At 40.6% G+C, this 27,873-nt stretch overlaps 1 protein-coding gene across 2 annotated transcripts; it reads right to left on the reverse strand.

The window, feature by feature from the left end:
* Nucleotides 1-336: 336 nt before the first annotated feature.
* Nucleotides 337-27,719, reverse strand: pip4k2aa (phosphatidylinositol-5-phosphate 4-kinase, type II, alpha a). Of its 2 annotated transcripts, none has more exons than XM_053412030.1 (10): nt 26,712-27,719; nt 15,975-16,072; nt 15,759-15,855; nt 14,147-14,299; nt 13,593-13,739; nt 12,600-12,638; nt 5,813-5,926; nt 4,840-5,080; nt 4,541-4,644; nt 337-4,430 (listed from the first exon to the last, which is right to left on the reverse strand). In XM_053412030.1, the coding sequence occupies exons 1-10, from the start codon at nt 26,850-26,852 to the stop codon at nt 4,350-4,352; spliced, it is 1,215 nt and encodes a 404-aa protein (XP_053268005.1). In that variant the 5' UTR covers nt 26,853-27,719; the 3' UTR covers nt 337-4,349. The 2 variants fall into 2 exon arrangements, with proteins under 2 accessions (XP_053268005.1, XP_053268006.1); XM_053412031.1 differs by lacking the exon at nt 26,712-27,719 and adding an exon at nt 18,784-18,972.
* Nucleotides 27,720-27,873: the final 154 nt, after the last annotated feature.

Genomic DNA, 27,873 nt, shown 5'->3' on the forward strand with positions numbered 1-27,873 from the left:
CATTATGACACAAAATGCTTCTGTAATCTCAGGGGTAAACATTGTTAGAGCAGAATCCGATACAATTGAAGTAACTAGTGACCACCATTTCAACAACAGAAAAATATAACATGCCTCCATACTGCTCGTGTGGTGTCCTCCAGGTGTCCGGAAGCCCTGACATCCAAAATCAACTCGAAAGGAGGCAATTTACATCTTATTTTAAGCCATACAGTATATTTTCTGAGTAAAAAAATTAAACTATTATAAATACAAAATTAAACATTTAAGGAATAATTAAGAGACTAAAGTATAAAAAGAAGGACAAAGCAAAAAAGGACAAAGGTAGCTGTTGAGTTAAGCAGAACAAGTGCTTTAATTGGTTTGAGTGAAGGCCTATGGAATGGAGTGTATTATTATCATTAAATGTGTAGAACAATAAAACATACAACATCATTTTGGCTTTTCTGCCACTGAAAGGGAACTCTCACCAACCACTGTCAGACAGCAATACACACACACGCACACACACTAATGCTTGAGTCTTTTAGAAGTATAGTCTAAAAGGACTTGGGGCTGTTGTGAGGTCAAAGCACTTTCTGCAGGCGAAGATTTCCTGGTCTCTTGTGTTTTGACCATTTCTGAGAATTTTTACCTATAATCCAATAGGATTTATGAGTTTTTTTTTAAAGCCAAAAGGACATTTCTCCAGCTCTGCAGATTGTGCCCGGCCTCCAGTCATGTGCATTTTTTCATTTTAATTCTTCCCTTTACACTCAATGGAGAACTCTGGGCATTTTCAGCGTTGCACCATCTCCCAGTTGGAAAAGAACAAATAATTTCAAACAGACACATTACACGAAAAAAACACAATGTTCTTCAAGCTCATGTCGGGTGGTTGTGATTGCTGAAAGATGCTTTTTTTTGTTTTTGGCAAGTTAAAGCTGGCAGCAGGTCAACTGGTTAATGAGTGAAGGAGTTTGTTCATGAGAGACGCCATGAAAGCGAGGACTTGTACAGCAGCAGGGCACGTGGATTATAATTGTCTTTAATTTGCATCAGTTAAAGTCTGGTTTTGTCTTTGTTATGTGAAATCCAGAGTTGTTACTTTGTAAAAAAAAACAACACACAAAACGGAAAATAAAAACAACAACACTCTCCCAGCATGCACTGCTCTGTTTTCTACATTTGCTGATGTTTGACTACAGGAAGCCTCCAGGGCCAAACAGAGCAAAGCAGAGTCAGAGTTTTCCTTTATGACACGACCCATGAACAATAAAACAAGAAAACAACCCATTAATAGTGACGGAGCATAGAAACATCGACCACTGACTCAGGATGAGATATCAGCAGATCCTCTCCCCTGACAACAAGCGGGGATCCGGGTTACACACACACAGACGGAGGTAAAGGAGCAAGAGGATGTGAATGGAAGTTGGACATCGAAAACAAAGTGAAACTTTGGACAAACACTTTTGAATAAAAACGATCACATTCCTAAAATGTGATTGCATCTGCAGGGGAAGTGGGAGGAAGATGCTGACGGGCACAAAAGCCGCCAGTCCGTGTGACACAACACAATCACGTACTCCACAATGCACTTCCACACACACAGACAAAACGCTCTCTATAAAGGCAGGAGCAGTGTGAACGGAGAAGGGATTCACTTCAGCGCACGCCAGCTCCAGTCTGAGGAGAAGGAAGACGACGCCTCTGAATTATCAGAATGTCCAAACGGATCCACCGTCTTCAAATGTAAGACAGCGATTCACTTGTCGGTTAAAACACAATCATTAGGATGGTTTTGTTTAACGGACGTGAACGAACTGAAAACACACGATAGACGGGAAATTGAAGTGGGGACACGGTTGAAAATAAGTCGGAAGTAATGGTACGTCAAAATAAAACACCCTATTATTAAAAAAAACGTTTACCTTTTGTTTAAAAAAAAGATTAGAAAATATAAAATTAAATCATTTTGGAGTATAAAGGCACACATCTTGCACAGTGTATACAATGAGAACCAGTTATTTAAAGCATGACAAGGGACCAATTTACGCTGAACACAGATCACAAATATGGTTATAACGTGGAGACGCACGGGAACCTGAACAGCTGACGACACGGACGAGAGGGCGAAGGAAACTTAGTCCTGTGACATGCACTTTTTTTATGACTTTTCTTTTAAAAGTACATCTACACTAAACATTGTATAAATTCAAGCACTATCATTCTTCATTTACCACAGCACCATCATTCATTCCCACATGTGGCTCCTTGTTTTTTTTATTTTATTTTTTTAAATACAACTATATTTCATGACTAAAATCCAATGTAAAAATATAATTGTGAATATATTCTATGATATCTAAGCAAACATATTGCAATGGAAGCTTTTGCATGGGTAAGAATAAGTCAAGGAGGACGACGTTAACTTGTTTTAGTTGGTTATCGAGAGGTGATACACAACGTCACGCGCACAACAACTTTTCTCACTTACACACAAGTATATTGCATTTCCCTTGTTAAGACCGTATAGACTAAATGGGATCAGATTTGTAACGTTTGGTTCCTTTCCTCTTGTGCAAAATATACAAAAAAAAAAACAACCTCAAACTCAAAAAAATTACTACCACATCAATTCATAACTGCCAAATTCAAACACAGATAAACCACCTTTAAAAAAAAAATTCAACAATGATGACACAGACGACACGAGTAACAGACTCACAGCTGAGGTTAGAGAGGAGAGTGTCTTAACATAGCTTTACATCTGCAGCTGCTCTTCTGAACCTCCCTCCTCTCTGTTCGTTATCACTCCTGTACAACGTCTGAACACTGACACACACACACACGGCTCGCCACCACTGGGTGTGTGCTGGTACGATGCTGGAGGTAAACTTTCCTCTGTTTGTCCTGAATGCAGTCTCACTGTCGCCTGCTCCCAAACACCTGCCACGACATCACCACAGATTACAGATTGGAGAGATTTGCTTGCAAACGACGTGTTAACAGAAATGATTTCTGTTTTTTTTTTTTTTTAAGCATTGCTGTGAATTCTTCCCAAACAATCCCTGTGAGTTGTACCAGTTGGTAAGAACCGATGGAGGAGACAGGATTTAAAAATCAGGCTACAAAAATTCAAACCTAAGAGAGCTGAGTTCCTTTTCCTCTTTGTTGCAGCACATGTAACAGAACAAGAGCTCCTAACCTCTAACAACATAAAAGTGCAACTTTATTTCTTTTTTGATTTTACTCATAAGGTGCTGATGGCAACAGAAAGTTGAGGGCTGCTGATGTTTCAACCTGAAACTGTGAGAAAGAAAGAACGACTAGCGACTCACTCTTAGACGGCCACAAGAAACTTCTGAGTCATTCCCCGCCGAGGGAACCGAAACCGTGACTTAACAAACAATGACCAACGTATTCAGAGAAAATGACACAGATGCATGTCTTACCTCAGTTGTTATCAATAACTGCAACAATCACAACAAAAGGGACCAAACACTGAGCGACGCAGAGGTGCGACTAGGAAACACATATCATCATTTATTGCAACGAGTGAATTTGTCTCGACGGTGGATGTTTGTTTGAGTTTGTCGCGAGGGGATAACCCAGAAGTTCAATTCATTATCTGTACACACGACGGGACGTCAAGGGAAGGGGACGCGTTTAAAGGACGGGCGATGGAGGAGGAACCAAAACAGGATAATTTGTTAGGCTAAGAACTCGTACAGCATATGGGTGGGGGTCTGGCTGTTGGCCTATTGGAAGACTGCTTCCTACTTCCTGAAATCAATTTGCATTAGACGAGTCGCAACCTCAACGTCCTTGTTTTTGTATTTTTTTACATCATTCTCAAGCTTTCTCTCTGCAAGAGGAACCTTGAGCCAAATTCTGACCCCTGCATTCATAAAGGAAAAGACGAATATAAACATCAACATATTTATATATTAAAAAAAAATTCAGGGTGCTGGATGTTATGTTAGAGGCAATAAAAAAATCAGCCATATTCCCACATAAACAACCTCAGACAAAACAAATAAAAAAAACGTAATGACTTGAACACTTGCTTTTAACACACTTATCATCCAAAGTAACACATGAACAAAACTCAGAGGAAGAGGTTAAATGTAAACGAATGATGTTGTTTTTAGCTGCAGAGCGAAGCACCCCCACTGAAAGAGAGAAACAAAGAGGGAGGGATGACCAGAACGAGTGAGGGAGAGCGATACAAAGCCATCACAGCACTTTGTTAATTCAGACTCTTCGTGGGTTTAATTTTTCTCTTTTCTTCTCGGCCCTGCTCCCCACTTGTCCTCCCTTTCCCCCACCCAGTGTGCCTCTGTGACCCCGTAGGCTCCTGGAGGCTATGACAGGATAGTGGTGATGAAATCATAAAACCTCTTGGAGTACTGCTCCGGGTTCACGGTGGAGATCTCGGCCCCGGCCTGCGGAGGGACACACACAAATTACATTTAGACAATGTACGTTTATAGATCTTTTTTGTTTTGTCTTTTGAAAAGAAGAGTTTGAATTGTCCTTGTAGGCAGCTACACACCCCGTGTTTGACAGTCTTGGCGGCATGGGCAGCTTTCTTCTTGGCATCATAATGCTGCAGGATGTCTATGATAGCCATGAAGTAAACCTCCTTCTTGGGAGCACCTGAAGTTTAAAACAAATGCATCATGAATGGGAATGGGAATTTGTACAGCACTGCCTGGTAAATAAATCTGGTACTATATGGTCTGATAACTAGAAGGAGATCCACAACACCCAGTAGGGGGAGCTCTCATTGTGCATTGAGAGGATTGCATTTAACATTGTGCTTCAAGCCTGAGATTGCAGTTAACTACTCACTATCATTGCTTTTGATGGCATAGACATCGATGGTGGGATCAAACTCTCCAGGTGACAGAGGCTTGTTGCTGTCCAGGGTGTTGCTGGGGCTGTCAGGGGGCGTCCCAATGCCCCCTCCGTCACTCTCTCCCTCCTCGTCTGCCTCGTTGTCCTCGCTCTCCACCTCCTCCTGCTCGGATCGCTCCACGTCGTGGATCCCCACCAGCAGACTGTAGTCCATGAGCTTCAGCTGGGCCAGGAACTGGGGGACGATGGATGAAGTTAGTGGAAATATGAGCAAGTGTGAAGATGAGGAGCATGGACAGCCAAGAGTAAAAAAGGAGGGTAATTGGAAAGAGCGCAGAAAGAGAGGGAGGAAATACATTGATAAAAAGGGAAGCGAAGACACCGTGGGATGTTGGGACTTAAAGCTTTAAAGATTTGCAGCCATAAAATATTTAAAGGAGACATGTTATGTAAATATTTGCTCTGATTGGACAGCCAGCCCACTCTGTTTTGATTGGTCAAATTGTTCCAGCATGTGTATGAAATATCGGCCTATGCACTGGTGTTACCTGGCTTTGTTAGGGGGTGAGTCAGACTAGCCTCTTGGCGTGCATTATGCAAATGTGGGTCATTATGAATTTATGATGTCATGTGGCACCAGAATCAGCCGATCTGTCGTCAAGGTGTTTCAGAACCTTCACGATCAGTGGTTTCTGAGGTAGACCTCCTTTTAATGCAAACTTTGGGCTTTTTAACTTTGCAGAACTTTTACTTAAAACCATACATACACATATATAACACAGTCGAGGAAAAAGCTGAAACACCCTTATGTCTCCTTTAAAAAGATTGCTGTCGTGCTAAATTAAATTCATCAGAAGCTGCTGACGAATGCATTAGTGCACCATGGATTCCTAAACTGAGAGACAGCAGTTTTCACTTAGTGAGCAGAAATCCGTATTTTTATCCATATCTAATTGTTGACACTTACCTCCACGTCTTTCCTGAGCTTCTCCAGGAACATTTTCTTGTTCTCGTCGTCAATGCTGATTTTCTGCCCATCGTTGATGAAGTCATTGTCCTTGTAGGTGGGCAGCTCCTTGGCCTGCCCATTAGTATCGTCCAAATAAAAACAGAAAACAGTCAAGACCACACCACAAGAAACTGAGAGGTACGGCACTGTAGCAAGTAGAGCTGGGCAAAAATTAGAGAAGAATTCTGGTGCTTAAAGTCAAGTGTCAATTTTTGTGTCAGCTCCTCCAATCAGTTTGAATCCTTAAATATATTTCAATATTTCACATGGAAATATCTTCTTAAAGCCGTAATATCAGCATCAGTGTCCTTCATCCTTTTTCCCCAGAATACTTAAAGAAATTACATTTTCCTAAACTGTAAATGTTATTAATAAAAGATAACATATCACCTTGTTTAACATTGTTAATCGGAGGGTATTTCAATATGCAAGATAACAAAGATTAATTCGGATCCTAGTAATGAGTCACATACAACAGTGTGTTTAAATTCATCCTCCTGATAAAGACAATCCTGCATGTTGAAATACCCAGATAACATGAACGAGGCTTTGAGCCTGTGGTTTGTTAGATAAGCCTGTCTGATTGAGCCAAACACAAAATATTACTGGTTAGCATGAGTTGGCCAACAGAGTACAGGCAGTTCTGTCCAAACTACGGCCGACCTCTTTTCAAGCCAAATGATTTGACTGTATCAACCAGCATGCAGCATGCTCACAGCAGGGCACAGATCCATCCGATGCACTGATTTGCATTGTTTTAATATTGTTAAAATTACAATGGGCAGGGGTTTAAAGATTTGTTTTGCATCTTGTAGATCCATACACTTTGTGCCAAGACAAAAAAAAACAGAAGATGTCCAACTCAAAGCCATGAGACGTCCTTATTGGCACCGGGCTGGACACCGAGGAGCATCCACTTTCTCTCCGGTTCGATGCAGAGTATATTCTCCCTTTATACGTCTGGATTTTATCAGAAATCAGATTGTGATTTTGCAGCTAATAAAAACTCTTATTGCTCTACAAAGCCAGCATATCACTGACAGGTATTCCCCTACAACTAGAGCAAAGCCGTTTCCTATTTAGGTGTCTACCTACTGGGACTAACCCTCTTCTGAACCAGGCTGCTGCAACACTGCTAGCAGCCTGTAGAGGGAAGAAGCTGTTATGTGAGGGGGGGGGGAAACAGGGCCTAGTTCTCAGTCACTGAGGAAAAAGAGAGCAGGAAATGAGGTAACAGGGCAGCGACAGCAGCGGTTGAGCTACTACAGAGTTTCTATGGCAGCAGGAAAAGAGCAGCGACACATAAACAGCAATACAATGAGCACACAGCGACACACACACATACAGAAAACAACTTTACACAGATGAACACACAAATACATCTCACATTAAAATAGGAGATTTCAGCACATATATAGATAGAAATATATATACACAGACACAGACCTCCAATTTGCAATTAATATGGCACGAACGACTGACTAGACTGAATATAGAAAAAGTAAACGAGGACGCAGAGTCGGTTTTACTGCAAAGAGCAAACCTTGACCTGAAAGCATTTTTCAACGTCTGTCACCTCGACTGACACTCGCACAATCATCCGCCGTGCGACATTTCCATTTTTATTGTCTTTTCTTCTTTACAGTCGTTCTAACTGGTTTATTATGTCATGTGCTTACTTCCAGTCATGAATTGGACTCTGCTTGTTAGGCTGTAGGTGTCTCACCTCCGGGAGTGGTGCACTACATTTAGGTACTAAGTTGAGGAAGAGAAATATATATATATATATATATATATTTATGTATATAGAGAGAAGCAGAAGAGGAGAGTGGGTTGCGCCTGTGCAGAGCTGTGTGACAGGTGAAATCCTCCCCCAGTTCAGAAAGAAAACTATTTTCAATTCGTGTCTCCCATCAGCTGACAGGCAAACAGTTCTTGCTGCTTTCCCTGCCACTCCTCACCTTGGAGCCCTGCTCTAAGTAACTGATGAGCAGGTACCATCTCCTGTGAGAAGTGTGGAACTGACGCAGCTTAAATTGACTTTGACTTAGAAGACATAAAGAAAAGAAAAGAAAAGAAAAAAACTTTTGGGAAATAAGACGTTGGGCGTATACGGTACACCAGCAGCTCTTCTCGTTCAGGAAGCCGGGGAAGGTGGGTAACATCAACCAGTGAGTTTTGTTTCAATTCAGTGACTCGGACTAAACAGTCGGAGCTCAGCTCAAGACATTGATAGCCTTTGTTTATTCTCTACATGAAAACCACTTAATCGCTCAGGGCGCCTAGTGTTGCTTTAAGGATATACACTTGTTTTTTTTTACTTCAAACTCTTCATTAAATGTTCTTTGTTGGATAAGAAGACAAATTAAAATGTCTCTCCTGTTTCGATGACAGCTGTATTTTGCACACAGTTCTGTTAATTAAATCATCTGCTCATCAAGTTGTACGATAAAACATCTTAAATACATAAAGAAAGAACTTCAAGCATTATTCGTCTTTATCTTTGTGCGAGTATCTTCCTTCACTGATTCCTGGTTGTTCTTTTGACCGTGCAGTCCCCCCCCCCATCAGTTCCGCCACCTTACTCTTTCACTTCTTGCTCTCCAGGGTTTCAGATACATGTGTCGTTGAGTGAATGGTGGGAACAAAAATAGAACCGGCCAAACTAAAGATGAACTTTGTGACAAGTTGAGCAAATGGTGACTGTAAATGGATGAAGAGTGCGAAAACGAGAAAACAAAAAATTCTCGGCCGTACAAATAAATATCAATAAAGAGATATTGGTTTAATAGATCATGCCTGGTATATGAGCCCTGGTTTTCTTACATCTCTTACGTGTTTCATGGCGCAGTAAAAGCGCGTGGCAATCCGCAGTGTTTGCAGCCTTTGCTGAACGTTACCAGATTTGGGCCGCGGGGGCGCATCCTCTGGTTGGGGCGGCTGCTGGAAGAGGGGTCAGCGAGGGAGGGACGGTAGGGGTAGAGGAGAGGAGAGGAGAGAAGAAAGGAGAGAGGAAGGGAGGAAGGAAGTTGGAAGTAAAGGCAAAGTGTTTAAAATGTAACAGAACACAATTTTTTGTTTGTTTTTTGTTTCCAAATTGATAGAGGGTTGGAAAGGGCCTCAACGCGAAAGATCCCTATGAGCAGTACCGATTTTTTTTAAATTCTTAGACATTTTCACAATAGCAATGTCAAGAAAATGCAGTGGTTTTTGTAATTATATTATCTTATCTATCAATAGGATTTCAAAGTCTAAAATTCCTAAAGCCTCTAAAAATTATAACTAAAAGTTCAAATGTATGAGCTGTATTTTGTGGACGTTTATCTCTGGTCTGCCTACACTGGTATCATGACGTGGAGAGAAAGGAATCAGTCTTGTACTCTGAGGACACTACGAGCTGGAAATAAGCAAAGCAAGGGGAAAAAACTGTAAACTAATTTGCACTATGGGAGCTTATATTCTGCCGAACATCTATTCAGCTGTGTGACTATTTCTACGAGCTTAAAAAACTAGATAAGTGGCTAATAATAAATATCAAGGCACGTCACACTCAGTCATACCAACACATTAAAGCGATGTGCCCCCAACGGAGATACCAGCCGGCGCTGGTGTGAGGAGAGAGAGGAGAGTAAACAAAAACAACAATACAGGCTACTGAGCAGAGACACAGGTGGTGTTTCACAAATCAAAGACCAGCAGCTGTTTCATAAAATACAAACACAACCTCCACCGCAGAAATATATTGCTGCCACAACATTTTAAAAAGCAAATAAATATCAAGATTTATGTGAAAGGTTTATAGCTATAGGAAGATATTTCACGTTGTTACGACACATGTACTTGTCACATTATAAGCGGAAATGTTTCACGTTTTAATGTGATAAATTCCAATATATAAAGCTTGTATGTCGCAAAAACATGAATATACCTGGTTATAACGGTAGGAACTTTTCACATTATTAAATTATAAAATTGTATTTTTCCTGACATGGCAGCAATATGCTTCTGTCACAAAATAGATGAATAAAAATACTGCAAACACACAAATCACCTAAATGCTAAATTGGGGGTCAGCTTCCTAAATGGGTCATGAACAGCTTTTTGACACAAATAAAATAATCTCTTTTGATTTTTATGGGCATAAATATGACCAATTTACCTATTTTGGCCTGTTGTTAAAATAATATGAGAGTAAATAAAATGAACATGTTGCCACACTTGAGGCAGCAGCTACAAGAACGGCAAAAAGGATTTTATAAAAAAAAAAAAAAACATGTTTATGTGGGTAGAACAGAACATGTCCAAGACGTGCAACGGATCTGGGGAGGGGGGGCTGGTGATCATACACGTCGGCATGTGTTCGAAACTCATGAAACTTCAAAAAAGATGCAGAAAAACATCATATACCATGCAGATACATGCATGAGAGGGAGACAGTCATGCAGTCAGGAGAGAGCTCTGCCATGCTTGTTGTTTGTGTCCGTGTGTGTGAGATACAATTCTTACACATACACTGTGGCTTCTGAACAAATCACATTATTTCCCCGCTTTCATTTGGCACAATAAAACCGCTTATTTATTTCAGTGGCCAGCTGCAGGTTGTATGAGTGTAATGTCCCCGTACCGCAGCTCAACAACAGGAGGACTCTGTGAACAAGACACATTTAGGCATAGCCACCGAGCACTTGGGGCAACTGCATGTGTCAGATTCTTTCTTTCATGTCCGGGGCTTAGTGGTCTCTCTGAGATCTGTCGTTAGTCGGGTGTCACCGTGTGCACGTTCAGGAGTATTTGATCACCTAATGTATTTTGAGTGTAGGTACAAACAGTAAAGGCTTCATCCATGGTGGTAATTATCATATCAGCTTTAATGTTATTGGCTGGATTGAATTGAAGGTAAAGCACAGTATTAATCTGTGATTCTTAAAAAATAAAACCTGTGTTCATGTTTGCTTGGCAAAACCTATCCTGTTGCTTCTGATATATTTTTCTCGACTATAAATGGTGTTTCACACACAGCTGAGCTGCAGACAAGTCCCGATGTATGCTCACATGTGTGTGAAATCCTCAGCTGCTTTATGTTTCCACTCATCTGTTTTAACCCTCATGTTTTGTTTCTTCTTCCATGTACAGGAGGCTAGAACTTCGTTGGAGATTCCCTGAAGTCTGCCATGCCTCACTGCACGGTGCCCTGCGATCAAGCCCCTGTCAAATCTAGTGGAAAGTTCAAAACCCTCTGGGTCATAACTATGGAACAATAATATAGAAAAAGAAACGGGGGGGGAAAACGTTTTCATGGTAAGACAGTCTTTTGCAGAGCAACGCGTGGAGACATGCAACAAAGAAAATAGATCTCTGGACAACCATTCCCTTACAATAACGCAAAGCTAACAGGTCTAAAAGAACATTGTCACAGTGTTCAAGGACTCTTTCAACGACTTTCTTCGCACAATTATCTAAAAGTTATATTGTCGTATCTGACAAAATATCCATTCTTATTATAAACTCATGAAATTTCTAGATTTTTTGATTCTTCGTTTTTAGCGGTAATTCGGGTGACTCAGTACAAGAGCCACAAACTCAAAACAACCGCACATACCAACAGCAATATGTCCCTCTCTTCCTTATGCATATCTCACATACACACACACACAAAGAAAAGACATCATACACAGAACTCCTCAATCATGGGACCAAATCTGATTGAATAAAGCCAACTCACTCGTGGACACACGCAAACACACACAACCCACAATCTTTAACACAAAGATAGCAAGCAGGGGAACTGATGGCACAGCAGAAGCGAGGTTAGAGGGGATGAAGCAAATCAAAGAAACAAATAGCGTGCAGGGACTAGAAGGGAATGGGGTGATGAAGTAGGTGCTAACTGAAGAAGATGGATATTTTGCTACTGTCATCCCCACCCAAAGGGGGAAAATAAAAAGCTGATACCAAAGTTGTGTTAGTTGGTCCATTTGGGTGATGACAGTAAGCCGGAAACTGTTTGAAGCTGTGTTGGTCATTGAAACCACTGGAAACAGTTTGATCTCTCTCTCGTTCTCGAATCGTCCACCTGGCTTTTCAAGCACAATAAGTGACTCATTTCCTAAATGTTATATCAGTGGTTCAATTAAGTTTCGTGTTCAGTGTACATTTAAAACGATGTGCCCCAGTCACTGAACACTATTGGACCGCCCCTTGTTCCTTAAATGAAAAATGGCATCGACGGTACATAAGTGTTCCTCTTGGGAACTCACAGTCGATTCCATCTGAACCAGCTGTCCAGTGAGCAAGAGGCTGATGTGCTCAAATGACAGTGTTATTAAATGTCCTGTTTTTTAAAATTTACTTCACCACAATAAAATACAGGTGGAGATACATTAGTTTAACTGGGTGCACAAGGTAATAATTAGAAAAAGTGGTTAACGTATTTACATGCAACGCTGTGGTGTTGGTGCGGATTGATACTCTCAGTTCTGAGAGAAAGATGAGGAACGAGCGCCTAAATTATTCCAGACACACTTTCAAAACATGCTGGCGGTTTGTGTTGACATATTTCTCCTGATTTATCTGTAAGTTGATGACGTTTCTAACTGTTACTTTTAGTTTGGCGCACTTTGCTTTATTAGTGGTAGTAGTATTGTATTATTGCCTGTTTGAAGCATACACTAAAAAGTTACGCCCATGTTTAACTTGTGTTAAGTATGTATAGTAGTGGATCCTTGCTCACGACAGGTGCCTGTACCTTCTCCTTGTCGCTGGCCTCTCTTGCCACGGTAGAACCCTAGATAAAAGAAAGAAAGGAAATTACTCTCCATTATAGTTGTAACTCAGGGCACTGGAAAGTCTCGCCTCAGTCCTTTCCCTCACCCCCCTTCTTACACTCATTCTTGCAGATACTCAGAACCCTTGTGCATGCCTGAACACAGAAGCTCAGCCAATTAGGCAGGCGAGGCGCAACATGGCTTAAAATGGCTTTACTCTGCTCTGAGACAGGTTGTCTGTCTACAACCTGTTTAAGAACATTCATTGACTAATTTCTTTAAGGTTAAACATACAACCAAACTTCAGTTGACCAACTATTACAAATTCTGACATAACTTACATGCTTTAATAAAATATTTTCCTGTAAAGCAACGAAAAATGACTTTTTTCTCACATTTATATTGTTTTGTCAGAGTGGGGGATGACAAAGGGCAGGTGCGGTGCACCTATACATCAGATTTTGATTATTTTTCTCAAAGTACTGGTAGAGGGTGATTGCCGGGCCTAACTTTCCTGAGAGCATCATTCAAACGTCTTAAAAATGTCACCAGCTAAGTTTGAAGTGGATTGGATGACCTCAACTATGCACTTTTTATGTTTCCCTGATTTGTAGGCAATTGGCTGTTTCGACAGGTGTAGGACATGTGTCACGTAACCTCCATCTTTACCATTACAGACTTTTTATTCCAGAATTCTTGAAGAGGCTAAGCTCTCTCTCTATAACGTCTCTGGTCCTATGACACAGTCCACAATCAGTGAAAGTCATGACACATCAGTTTGATGGTTGCGTAGTTCCTATAAGTTATCTACGATATATAAATCACATTTCTCAACAATCACAAATCAAAAAAGCTGTGAAGTTTAAAATCAATCGAATGAGTAGTAGAAAATCTAAATAAACAAACAGAAATACATTAAACCATTTAAATATTTTCTATAACTCTTCTTTTCTTGATATGTTCTCTCCTCCTACCTTGAGATCATATTTCTTGTAGACAGAGAGTCGATGGGAGAAAACATTGCGTGTGACAATCATGTAGGTCTCATCTCCATCCACTGTGAGCCGGTACATCCCCAGAAACTGAGGCAGAAGCGTGTTGCCATGGCACTCCACAATGAACTAGTAAAGGAGAGCATGGATTATCATTCACGTGATCAACTTTAAGGTGATAAACAGACAAAAGAGGAACTACTACATGAGCTTGGAGTCCCTGAAAATATCACAAATCTGTAACCTGACACTTTTTGCCATTTACTCCAACTTGAGAGTCAAATTGTACATTTTTAGGATACGGGTGGATATCAAAACTCTCTGTGTGGATCCCATAATCCTATTTTGTGTAACTACCTTCAGATAATGACAGTCAAATAATGTCACAGTCATGTGGTTCCCCCTAAGAGACTCGATTTAATATAGTCAAATTCTATTTAGCATTTTGAGTTTTACTAAGACACACAAAACATATTTTATGGAAGAATCAAGAGTTGCATTTCTATATTTATTAATATAACATGGATTGTAATCACCTGATGGTATTTCTTAAGAATGTTATGCATTTCTGCCACATCCTCGCTGCTGATGGTCTTGATGACGTAGCGTTTGTCATAAGAAGTGTGGAAGCGGGCCCCGCTCCGTCCCTGGGCCTCACTGTTCAAGGGAGCACTACGTGTCAGTGAGTTCTGAAAGGAAACAATAACTAGTTAAATAAGGAAGTAAGTACACACTGAAATATCACTTTAGTCTTCAATCACTTTTTGACCTCATGCATTTTTTATGTATTTGTAATTTAGTTTATATTAATGGTCTGTCTCACTCAATGCACATTTCTTCTGTCCAAACCAAGATTGGTCTCTAATATTAAATAACTAATGGTGAAATTACATGATTTAATTTGGTGAATGGTTAACAGAGCTGCTCCTGCAATGTAATTTGGATAAAGCTCACACTGCAGCTTGTCGTTGCTTCTTTGTGTCTCCCCTCTAAACATATGGAATTCTGACCCCTGTGCCCACCGCCAATCCAAAGCTTCACACAGACGCAAACAGCTGCTGCCCAGACTTTGGAGCTCAAAAGTAACATGATCCAACACCACTGGCTCAATGCCTCATTCTTCAAGAATTCCCGATGTCCTCTGCCCTTATCTCCCCCTTCCCCTCGTCAACCCTTAGCATTAATTGCTTGTATTTGCAAAGTGAGAAATAACCTTTGAGGGTACATACTTGTACTTGTTCAGACCCCAAAATTAGTTTCAGTCCTGTTTCTGGAGGTTTCCTAAAAACATAAAATTGGAGACATCCACCTATAGTCCAGAGATGCTGGTGAAACACTGAAGTGCTGTTGTCACGGGCTGAAAATGTTTAAGAGGCCCTGTGCCTGAGGCTGGCAGAGATGAAAAGCAACAAACAAAGAAATCTCTGCCATACATTTATTATAACATGAGGTGAAAATATAAATATGGTTGCATCTCATTAAAACTAAAGGTCAGTGGTGCATATTGTCATAAGAGCAGTCTTGCAGCTGGTGGCGCCCATTGGCTGTAATGAGGAATATTATCAGTGTAATTAGAAATACTGCTGGTTTTAGAGCAAGGTCACAAAATGGACAAACAAATATAACCTTTGACCACAATGTGACTAGAGCCTTGTGTAATAAAGTGGTTTAATGTCGAGAATGTCACAGCAATCTCGAGCACCGGCCGCTGTCTTAACACCCCGACTGCCCACTCTCTTCAGCCAGCCGAACACTGATGTAAACATGTGAGAAGGACAGCTGCACTGAACTGGGACACAATGACCTCCAAGTACTGCCAACTCACTGGCTGCACTGGGAAACAGGGATTTAGTAGGAAAGAGTGGAAAAAGGAAAGGAAGGCAAGGAGTGGGCTAAAACAAAAGAGGGAAAGGAAAAAGAGCAACGCGAGCAACATTTTCTAAGTTAAGACTCTGATCAAATAAAATGTTGGAACGGTTACAAGTGTTTATGTATTAGCAGTACCCGATGGTTGAGTTTTTTTGGTACAGAAAATGTATGTGATTGTATGACAATTGACACCAATTGTTTATTACAAGGTGACAAAAAGAAACTCGAAATCTGACCAAGAAGAGGCAGTGATGTTGCTTGTCTGTCTTTGTGACGTACCAAGAAATCCTGATCATCGATGCCAAACCTCTCCCTGAGGTTTCGGAACACCAGAGGGCAGTACTCCTTGAACTTGAAATGGCTGGGCATGTTCTCCCTGAGCGCGCACACAGAAGAAATCAAGACATCACAAGTGACATTTTTGAGAGATGCTGTGGACAAACACATTTTACAGTTTCCTATGTATTGTGAAACAGAGTGACAAAAAGAGCTTACTTGTTGAAGAGGTGGTTGTCCACTTTGATCTTGGAATAGGCCTTGAAGTCGTCTGGCATGAGCATGATGGGAATCTGAACATGGCTTAACTCATTTATCTGTGCAGAAGAAAACACAAAAAGGAACGAGGGAGCGATCAGTGATTTATCCAGGAAGACCTTATTGAAATCACATCACATTAAAATGATAGAGCTTAGGAATCTAATAGCCTTGGGGCCCTCAGGTAAAAAAAAATTCTTCAAAATTTGAAGATCAGGGGGATCAACAGTGAGAGGACTCCCTGTAAATGGAGCAGCAGAGCCTGAGCCATATGATGACAAAATATAAAGGTTAAGTTTTGATTCCAGGCCATTATTGACACATATTACACACACACTGTGTCTCACTTGTTTGAGAGTATTCAAGAGCAGATATAATCAGTGATTCTCTTTATGTTGATTATTATTATTATTATTATTTTAAAATCATGGCGCACACATCAATACAATACTCAAATCAGTCACAACAAATCCGGACATTTTAGGCAGTGTTAGGAAAATGACCACTAGAGTTTTACAACATCTTAGGTCATATTTGAATAATACCAATGACAACAGTGAATAAACTGAATACAATGAATTAACAGTGGGACTTCAAGACACATAAGGTGCATTGCAGGAGTTTCCATTTGGAGCTGACCATGCATCACATGGCTGTAATACATAGACCTGACATTTGTTATGAGTCAGGCACAGCTTGATACACATAATGGGTGTGTGCGCTCACGTAGTCGCTGTTGGCTCCAGGCAGCGAGGCTGGCAGGTTGCTTCAGTCTATTAATAACTTGTCATTCCACCAATCACATTTGTACTGCAGGTGTACTGCAGAAACTCAAACAAAAACTCTGATTTACTGTATTACGCACACAATAGATGTGTATCTCTTTACAGTAGTCACAATTAGCTGTGCAATATAAAAAATTACAATAATAATAATATATATAATAATATATAATTTCACATTATTCGCTATCCTTTATTTTATTGTGCAACTAATCGCTCTTTCCAGCACTGCTAACGTCTGCCACACTCCGAAAACAAATATTGAGGATCATCTATTAGGGCTGTTACTTTCAAGAGAACTTGTTGTCCAATAATTATTACCGTCATTGTCCATTGTGGAAATCATTAACGATATCTGTAAGAATGTCTCCAAAAATAGAAAATACAGGACAGACGATGAGAGACGGATATTATGTTTTCAATACAACTTTAATAGAGGATTTGTTTCCCATAGTGACTGGGAATTCAAATTCAATTACGGCATTGATCTCCCAACCAAATTAACAATCAATCCACCTCTTCAAACTGTCCATGGATTGTATGCTCATGGTTTTCCTACGGTCCAATGTCAACATATTGTGTTAATCAAGTCTTTCAATAGGAAGTGCACAGCCGGCTTATGCCAAACCAATGTTCAACACTAGTCTGGCATATTAAAGGTTTGTCTGACAGAAGATTTTCAGCTAACCACTTTAGTCACCAAACTGGAACCTTGCTGCCAGCCCCTGTCTTGGGTAATGAGTGTGTTAAATTGGTTGTGATTTCAAAGAGAGCCAGCTCAATCTGCTTTACTTGGAGGCTGCCAGCAAAAAGAGTGCTTAGAGTACAGGACAGGATTGATGCTATTTTTAACACAACATACTATCATCTTCACGGAGGGAAGCAAAACTGTCAAAGATTCCACTGTTCCACCAGTTCTGTGGTAATTAAGTAGTCTTGCTGGTAATTTCATTCTATCCCATGTATTGCATAAAAATAAGAGTGGGCCAGTGGAAACCTGTGGAGGGAGTTTAGCTCAGATGTTGTTTGTGTGAACTGGTCCCAGATTTCTGACTGATCCGTTCACTTGCAGAGTTGGTGTCTTATGGACTTTTGTGCTATAATTTATACTGAAACTTTAGCTCTAAATGAAGTGATTGTGCCATGCATGGATATATATATATATATATATATATATATATATATATCAATTTGAGAAGCTGTAAGATCAAGTAGATATAAACAGTAACACTTAGATTCATGAAATTGTTTAAATCTTTTTTTAATTAAGTGAATACAATGCAAGTAAAAAACTTGCTTACACGTCAGGTTAAACAAAAGCTTGTCCAATGATCTGCCTTCGTACTCTGTTTCAACTTCAGCTCAGCAAACATGGATCCACTGATCAGAGCAGCGTTTCAAGCTTGTTTACTTTGTGTACACCACTGTAACATTGTGTTACTAGAGGTAAGAGTTACGATTCAAACCAATATCTGTGGACTTTACATATTCTTTAGGATTAATGTAAGCTTTTAAGCCGTGGAAGAGACAGAGAAGGAAGATGAGAACATGGCATCACTGTGCATCATTGATAGGATTAACAACAGGGAACCTCTGTGATAAATACAAAGAAATACAAACTTTTGACACAATAAAATGAATTATAGCTGGAAAATAGCACAACAAATTTGGAGAGGAGAGCATAACTGACAGAACAGGCCCACAGATCACATCTGAGTATATTTTTGTGTCCTGGTGTGAAAGGCACTGACATCACAGTGATGCTATAGACCAGTTGCATTATGGGTACTCAGTGGCGAGATGTCGCCTAATCAACAAAGCTGTGTTTCACACAAGGGCACAGACAATGGCAAGCACACGCACACACACACACGTATGTACACACATGCACATACACACTCTGTGAAGGCACTATACGTGAATGTTAATTCAACTCACAGCAATAGAGAGGATTGACAAATGCATGCATGTCAAAATAGTAAAAATACCTGCATTTCTTCTGTATATTTTAATGGTGCCTAGACGTGCATCTCATCCAGTAAATTGAATTGTCTCTTCGAGCACCAAATCCACATTAAATAACATTTGCTGCTATTTAATCTGCTGAGGTCATGCCATTTTTCTATCTGTTAGTTTTGTTTAATCAGACGCATCCAACGTATCTGCTTATCTTCCTGCAGCTATCAAACTTGCAGACAAATTTCGCACCACCACTTCCTGTTTGTCTCCATGGTGACGAGGACTGGTTTTCCTGCCCAGAGTGAAGCAAGTGTGAGCTGTTGCTCCATTAGACAGGAAGTTGGTGAAGACAGCGTGCTCTGTCAGCAGCATGTCATAGTGTTATCTCTCAGAAAAATTACAGACAGATGACTTGCTCTTTGTAAATGACAACCTACTTATAGTGTTGACAGCACAAAGATTATAGCAACTTTAAGACTACAGAGGATTGGGTAATTTCTTAAGTGCAAGCGAGAGTGGAAGTAAGCAGCCCCCAAAGCTAGAACTAATAAAAAAAGGACTAATAGGACTCGCCTTTCGGATATAAGGCCTGTAGGGAGACATTTTCCAATGAACAGGAAGCCTAAGACTGTCATCTGTATTATCTTCTCCTATTTCTGATAACATAGGACAGTATAAAAATAGCTAGGGAGTTTAGAGCTACAACACGAATATGTTCCTCATGTAAAAAGCCATTATTGTTATATCAAGTTCCCCTTGTAAAGTACTTTCGTTTGTGAAAGTTAAAGATCACATACTATGCCACAAATCCATCAATATCAATATCATCAGACAATATCTTGATATTGATCAAGTAGGTTCTGTGCTGCAGTGAATCCACACTTACTAATATTATCAAGACACATGTTCTGGGCAATTTCCAATATTGATGACAATAACAGGAACTCTACTCTGCTTTGACATTTTATATAATATCCCAAAGTGTTTAATTATAATAAAAAATAAAATAATCTCAGCATGAGCATGTGTGCAATAAGAAGGTGTGGTATATATTGGTATGTACGTGGTATGACGCCGAACACATATTCGATTACCAGTTACTTGCATGGTCTACTTATATATCACTGGTGTATATCATTTCTATGCTCCACACTTAAAAGTATGTGTTCACAATGCTATCAGAATCAGAATTCTTTTTATTGCCATGTATATTTGCACATACAGGAAATGCGCCCAGCATAACAAATCATTTCAATTTGGATTTACTTAGAATTGGAATAGACTCTGTTTTGACACTGATGTTGCCCAATATAACAGCAGGTCCTGCGTCCAGTATTTTTTTTACATAAGTTTTGCCTTCAGCTCTTGAAATTTGCCCTAAAGGCAACAAGAAAGTCTGGACCAATGCCAATTTTAATAATTAAAACCAGGTTTTAGCTTAAATAAATAGAATTCTTAAAAGACAAGCAGTACAAAAATAAATCTGAATAGGCAAATACCAGTAAGAGGGAGAGAAGAGCATAATTAATTGTCCTTTGTATTTAAATTTGTAGTCATATTATACCATTACCCAGATGTTAAAGCGTCAAGACGTCAATTATGTGGGGGTGATGGGACATGTTTTGAAGAAACAACTCCAAGACTGAATGGTGCTCTGCAACGCTCTTCCTCTAAGCCTATTTACAAGATATTAGAGTGTAAGTGGCTCTAATTAAAGTGTAAGCAAGTCTGACTGATCATGTAATTGACTTATACATAGGGGTGTAAATATATTAGACAGGAAAGTGGGCTTGCAGTGTGCAATCAATTCAATGCGGCTGTTTTGGTGGTATGTTTATACAGCGTCAGCTTGTTTACTCATATTGAATATTTTCCCAAGTACTTTTTTAAGGAATGACTCAGATGCAACAAAAAAGTGAACATTAATCAACTTACTGTTATCCATATATCTGGTATACTTCCTGACCACACCATGATATTGATAAACCACAAATATAATAATACGCAGTGTAGATACACCCACTTAAATAGAGATTAGATACCTTTTAACAGTAAGACGTGAGCGTTAAAGGTCACATATAGCCGCAGTAGATTGTACTGAGCGTGCACTTGACTTTTCACTGACTGCTTACAGAGGCCATTACATCATTATCTGACCTCTTATGAATCCAAGGACAATTCAAAGTTTTAACAATATCCAGATAAAGACATGCAGGGCAGAACCAAGAAGCCCTTTTAAACAAGAAAGCCCAAAACACAGCATTACACACATATCTGGGTTCGTGGGTCAGGGATTCATTGACTAGTCCATAAAAAAAGAAATGAATACAAAGGAGAATGCATTGAACAAAATGGAATAGCCCTTATTAGTAGTATTATTATAATTTAAATAACTGATCAAAACGTATATTTTAATTGTAAATACCTAAATCTCCATGAACAGATTTGGCATATTAATATAATTTGGAGATGAGGCCGGAAGCCTTCTGGTTTCCATTTCTAATTTGATAAATCAGGATTGAGCAGACTTGACCTGCCTGCAGGTAACTAGTTGGTGTAAAGAGCAAAAGAGGCAGAACACGCTAACTAAAATGTATCAGCTAGAATCTTTTTAATGTATCTGCATCCTAGAGATTAGCAAAAATGTCTTCAGGACATAAAACCCCTACAAACAGCATCACAATTTGTGTTTTATGTTGAGAAAGTGAGATTTGTGTGATAGAAGAAACGACTCAGATTGTCAACACTGTACGGCAAACTGATGACAGAATCTTGGCCAGGATTGCCGCTGTCTACAACGGAAGCCCCAAAATCTTGGCTGTCTCCCCAGAGGCTTCTTCACTGTCCCACAATAGCCGAGACTGTAAATACCTTAACACTATTGAAAATACCTGAATGTATTTAATTCATTTCTTTAAAAAACTTGTGTATATATTTTTGTTTAAACCACAAACATTGATCAGACCTCAGAAAAGAACCAAACCTTCCATGCGACACCTTTGACGACTTCAGTGTCAGCATGAGCCCCAACTCCCAACCCACCTGCTCACAGCCACAGCAAAGAAAGGTCGGCCAAACACACCAACGATAAAAGTGGAAAGGTGGTTAAGGTTAATTGAATGCTGAATCTGTGTGTTTGTGCGAGCAAATTGTACACTGTAAACCAAATCTAGAGTCTACAATTTGTCACCACTTTATAAATATTTCACGCTGGAAAGTCCCACAGGTAAAACGGCGAGTTGTCTATCAAACTAGATAATAGCAGAAGTTCTATGCCGTTCATTCTTTGTATGCATTTGCTTTTCAAAAGTTTTAACCTGAGCCAGGCCATACAAAAATGATAGTAGTCATAATTTCCAAAACAGGTCTAGCAGCATGCAGCTATAAAAATAGCTTTTATAAGTTATTGCATATGTTCTCTGTATCGGCCGATATACAAAGTCCACACAGCAGAATCTGTATGTTGAAGGGGAAAATGGTTACAGAACATTTTGAGGACAATGTCAGCATCTCATAAAGAGTTTATTTGTTTTGTAACAGTCACACGTCTATCCATGTTGAAACAGTGGATGAAAAATGACTCAGGTGGAAATATGTAACATTATAGCTGTAATCAACATGTACACACACATAGCTGTAATCAACATGTGCGCACACACACACACACACACACACACACACACACACACACACACACACACACACACACACACACACACACACACACACACACACACACACACACACACACACACACACACACACACACACACACACACACACACACACACACACACACACACACACACAGCTCAGCGAGTCATTTGTAAAGTCCGCGCTATGAAAGGCCAGCTATTAAAGGATATAGTAGCTTAGACTGACTGTGCAACAAACAGGCTTAGGATACTTTATGGCACAATGTGCATGCATATACAGTATGTCTGCATCACTGCAGGAGCGAACACAGAAGATCATCTTTTGTTTGGAGGTTCATGCACTGGAACAAACCACAAGTCACTTCCAGAAGCTCCTCTATCTGCCACTGCCTGAGGGTGCCAGGATGTAAGACTCTGCTTTCCTCACCCATAATCATCACACACATGAGCTGTACGTCACTCCTACAGATATTTATAGAAAAACCCCATCTTATGCAATCCACAGAACCAGACTCAGCTACTTGGAATCAGACAGAGAGGTGGGACAGAGCAAAGAAAGGGGACAGAGACGGGCGTGGGATGAAAGTGAGCAGCATGGACAGGATGACACGAAAACTGTGAATGATCCTCCAATATTAGTGAAATATATAAAAATCTTTATGTCACTTTAGTAGCACATTGCTTTAAAACCAAGGGCAAAAACTTTCCGTATCTTTAGGCCTGTGATAATAAGAAACAACAGGGTATCATCAACATTATTTGTTGTCTTAACAAAGGACAAGAGCAGGGTACGTGCAGCAGCAGTTTGGGAGCAGGTATACTCAAAGCTATGATTAAACAGGACTTGCCTCAGACTAGGACAATGCAGCTTTTTTCAACTGGTGATAAATCTACACAAAAGTGGGCATTGGAACATATTCTGACATGTTTCTACTCCAGAAGTACATTTCGACACCTCAAAGATTTGTGTGAATTACTCAAATGTAGACGTAGACCTTCTTTTATCAACTTCATACAACCGAATCGTTCATCTGTAAAGAAAAAGATATAACTATAAGAACTATTTTTTGATGTCGTGCAGATTAAAAACCAGCAAATGCTTTTGTGATTAGTTTGAGATTGATCAGACTCTCTTCAGATTTGAGATTTGCAAACCTCTAAGCTTCAGTGGTGTTAGAAATTGAGATTTCCACCTAGAAAAAAAAAACTTTTTAGCTTTGGCCTAAATCCATTTATGTAAAAGATGAGCTGTGTAACCTATTTAGGCTGTGAGGGACGCAAGTAAAATGTCAATGTATAAGGATTCAACTCAAAATGGGCAACCTGTCACAGAAGGCTATTTTCAGCAAAGCACACACTTTGTCATGCAATTAAAATGTCAAGACAACATATTCCATATCACTCATCATAGAAAACATATTTGCTTCATTCAACCGGTAGAGGTAGTGCCTAAGGCTCCCCAGATCTCCGCGGTCAATTACCGCACTTGTAATGTGTACAGTCCATGAGGTCACCAATTTTAGGCTGCACACAGACATCTACTGAGGGGCCACACCGACATTTGTAGATATGGGTGGATTAGATTAGCCAACTCCATGCTTTGTACATTTGAACTGTACAAATTTGGCTGAAACAGAGTGGCTCCAAGTAGTGACCTGGCAAGGGGATGTCAATTTTATTTTGCCCAATGGTATGAGAAACCGAGTAGCTTATCAAGTGACGAGAAAAACAGCAGGGGAGGTAGCCTAAGGGATAAAAAAAAAGGAGATGTGCTGGCGGCAGCCCTGCTCTGTTGTGCAATCCTGGAGAACAGTTTGAACATGTAGATCCTCCAAACGTGTAGATTTGTATGGTTGCGAGTCAGTGGCTTCATAGTTCGGAGACACATGAATAAGACTGAGGACGTTTGTGATATGACCCTAGATTGCACACATTACTCTGTTGGACATGCATGGACACAGATAGATGATCTAAATGATGGTAATCAATTTAAATCTGAATTTGTTTTAAGTTCGTTCTTCATGAAACATTGTCAGCGTTCTTTCCACAGCCTTTCTGAATAACTGAATGTAATCCTGGGGTTTGGACAGATGTATATCTGCTATAGCTGTTGCTCTAAGAAACATTTAGGAGGAGTTAAATGTTAACTTTAAATTGAAAAAAGCTCCCGTGAAAACAAACTACAATCAGAACAGGATAACGTCATCTAGATTTGGTTTCGTTGAAATTCATGAATCATAAATGCTCTCCTCTAAAGTCAGTTCAACTCTCTGGTTGAAATCTCAGCTGTGTAGAAACATTCTGTCTCTGTTCTGCTGTTATTACAGACATGTCGGAGCTTGCCGTGACCTCTGAACTCGCTCATGGACTGTTCTGTCGGGCAGTGACATTTAGCTCGAGAATGACAAAGGTGTATGGAAAATGGTTAATGTTTGTTTCAGGGCCATTTTTTCTTGTTTTCTTACTTCTGGAACAGAACCAGCACTGTCAGTTTCACTTTGGGTCTCTTCAAGGAAGGATTTGAGTTTCCTCAGATGAGCGTTAAACTGATATCAATCTTCAGCTTTCACCTGCATTTGAGTGACATTTAAAAAGTTAAAATGAATTGACTAAATACTGCATAGAGGCAAACCTGGTGTGTACCTTGCTTTACCCCCCCCCCCCCCAGGCTTAACACAACAACCAGGTGACTGTAATCCATCACAGACTACAGCTTAGATTCAGATTCGGCCCTAAATCGTCTTGGCCTCATATACATTAGGTCATCTAGACGCTGTGTAATCCATCAACTGCCTCTGTTTGAACCTTTAAGCATCTTTCACACTGATATCCATGAAAGACCCTTGGATTCCTTTACCTTAAATAGAGATATGGGTTTAAACAAAACATACCAGCTCCATCCAATCATAATTCTTAACACTGTTAAATTGATCGCAGAAGCCATTACTGTATCTGAATTTTCAAAGCAACATAGAGAAATTTGGGCCAAACCATCAGAGCAAAAATGGTTTGCTTTTTTCAAACAAACCGAAAAGAAATGATGCAGTTTAGCATCATTATCGTTTGGCCAAAAAATTAACTGTATAAAAAAAGCATGTCAGACGTGGTATATATGGTTACAGAAATGTAAGCTTTTGTGGTGATGTTTACTGTGGCCAGCTAGTTGGAAAGATTCATTCTGTGTTTATAAGTCAACCACATCAAATGTGACCCATTAACTTAATAGCAAATATATATTAATGGGCAAGTGGGTCTCTAGTCAGATTATTATATGTTTCAAATTTAATTAATTCCTAATTTGCTAAAGAGGCCACTTCTGGATGTGCTCTTTCATGTGTGTTGACCACTGCCACATGTAACAAAGTCTAGGAGGGCAACCACAGACAGACATGCACAAAGAGCAAGAAAGCGGAGAAGCACCACGTATCTAAGGGCCAATACTTTTCTCTGTCACGTGAACTGTAATGTTGTCATCGTTTACACTAATAGGCCACAGGAACAATTTCAAACGCATTTTTAAAAGCAGAGGTTTTTACTGAAGGCTGCTGCCCACTTTCATCTGCTTTCCCATGTTTATATATTCAAAAGCACTTCTCTTCAAATTAAAGCATCAGATAAATCCTTCAGTAAACAGCCTGGCTTTTACTGAAGAAAGGATGAAGGAGAGTGCAAGAGCGAATGAACTGAGGGCCCCAGAGATTAATAATACAGCCCGAGTCCATTGATCGAGCATCATCTATTAGTGTGTTATAATAATGTGTGTTAAACATTTGTTAAAAAAATGTTTAACACACCGCCTGCCAAGTTTGCTCTCCCTCTCTCCTACATATGAGCATTGGCCCAGCGCAAATATTCAGCAAAGGGAAGAGAAAGAGAGCAGGGAGCAGAGATAAGCTGTCTTGCATGGGAAGATCTGCTCTCTCATGACACATAGCCCCGGCAGCTTATACTGCATGTGCACAACAGGAAGCCAAAAAAAAGAGAGTTCACTTTACGTACACACACGCACACACACATCAGGCAACACTAATATCATGGGAGTTGTTACTGTATAAAAAGCTGACCAAAAAAAAAAAAAAAAAACACTGCTGATGATTTACTGTACGAGTCCAGCACTCTTGCAGCCAATCACACATTTATAATGAGAGCACCGAGGCCGAACAGCTGGACAGATGTCAAGCAGGGCTTGTCAATCAGCTGACAGATGACAGCAAGTAGCTAACGTTTCATGTGGCACATCCCAAAAAAGGGATGATGGGGGACATAACTGTGAATCGCAGTATGCGGATTAGATGACTCACCGAGTGGTTGACTCCCCACATGACCACGCTGAGCAGAGGGTCGCTGGCACGGAAGAGCTTCACTTTCTGGGCGACGAAGTGCTTCTTCTTGGTCTTCGTCTTGCTCGCAATGGATGCGGCAATGCTGATCGCCGAAGCCATCTTAAAGCAAACTGGCTGGTTGATGCAGTCTGTGCGATAATCTGGACTTGAACCCCCCCCTTCAAGCTGGCGCGGTGGCCACCGGTTCACGATGCAGCGACACCGACACTGTTCATTTAGCCTGCTCGCAAATCAAAGTGCCCCGATTCTTTCCTCCTTCATCCAACGCCCCGCACTCAGCTTGACAGACGCTATGGCCCCTCAACCTCGACGATGATTCGAATGAGAAACACACACAACGTGTTTGAGTTAATGCTGCTGCTGTCCTTCTCCTGACAGACCGCCGCTTCCCTCAGCCCACATCACAAGTCACCTCTCCCGCTTGACCCGCCTGGAGCTCTCCGCACCCCCGCGAGCGAGCTCTCACTGAGCTGGCGTTAGCATAGCCGATTAGCTAGCTAGCTAGCTGGGCAAACATCAACCGTTAAATTTCGTTAAATTAATAAACGCATGAAACGGTAAAAACGTGAGGCGGGGTGACACGAGCAAAACAAAATGTCGCACAGCATCAAAGCAAACCATTCAAGTGACACCTTAATGGGGCTGAATGGCGAACTGCACCCGCTCCGCACTATCAGCTAACGTGAGTCCCTCCGACCTTCGCTTCGCTAGCGAGCTGACGGCACAAAGCAGAACTCCGCTCGGCAGCTAGCTGCCACTAGCCTGCGGGCTAACTAAACGTCAGCGAGCGTTCGCGGCGCGGCTCTCCTCCTACGCTTCAGTCCTCAGAGACTCGGCTGTATCCTGACATGTTGCTGCCCCCGTTTGAATGAAGACGCCGGGGAGCGGGTGTTCGGATGCGCGGGTGACCAGCTCCGTCTGCAGCAGCAGCGGCGCTGAGGTTCATGTGTGCCGCTGTCAGATGACAGCTGGACGGAGGGGAGGTGACAGCCGGAGCGCTCTGCAGTGTCTGCAGCGCTGATTCGCTGCAACCCCCCAACCCTCCACACGGCCTATGCTACTTTTCTCTGCCTTTTAATAGCACGCACAAGGCTATTTATAAGACCAGGTTACATTTGCA

Source organism: Pleuronectes platessa, chromosome 20 (assembly GCF_947347685.1).
Source record: "Pleuronectes platessa chromosome 20, fPlePla1.1, whole genome shotgun sequence".
NCBI classification, from domain to species: Eukaryota; Metazoa; Chordata; class Actinopteri; order Pleuronectiformes; family Pleuronectidae; genus Pleuronectes; species Pleuronectes platessa.

Excerpts from the sequence above, each read along its gene's own strand:
- pip4k2aa (XM_053412030.1), bottom strand. The coding sequence starts at position 26,852 with ATGGCTTCGGCGATCAGCATTGCCGCATCCATTGCGAGCAAGACGAAG. Across the intron at positions 13,740-14,146 it reads TTCTTAAGAAATACCATCAG|TTCATTGTGGAGTGCCATGG; the intron begins GTGATTACAATC and ends CTCCTTTACTAG. Across the intron at positions 12,639-13,592 it reads ACAAGAAATATGATCTCAAG|GGTTCTACCGTGGCAAGAGA; the intron begins GTAGGAGGAGAG and ends TCTTTTATCTAG.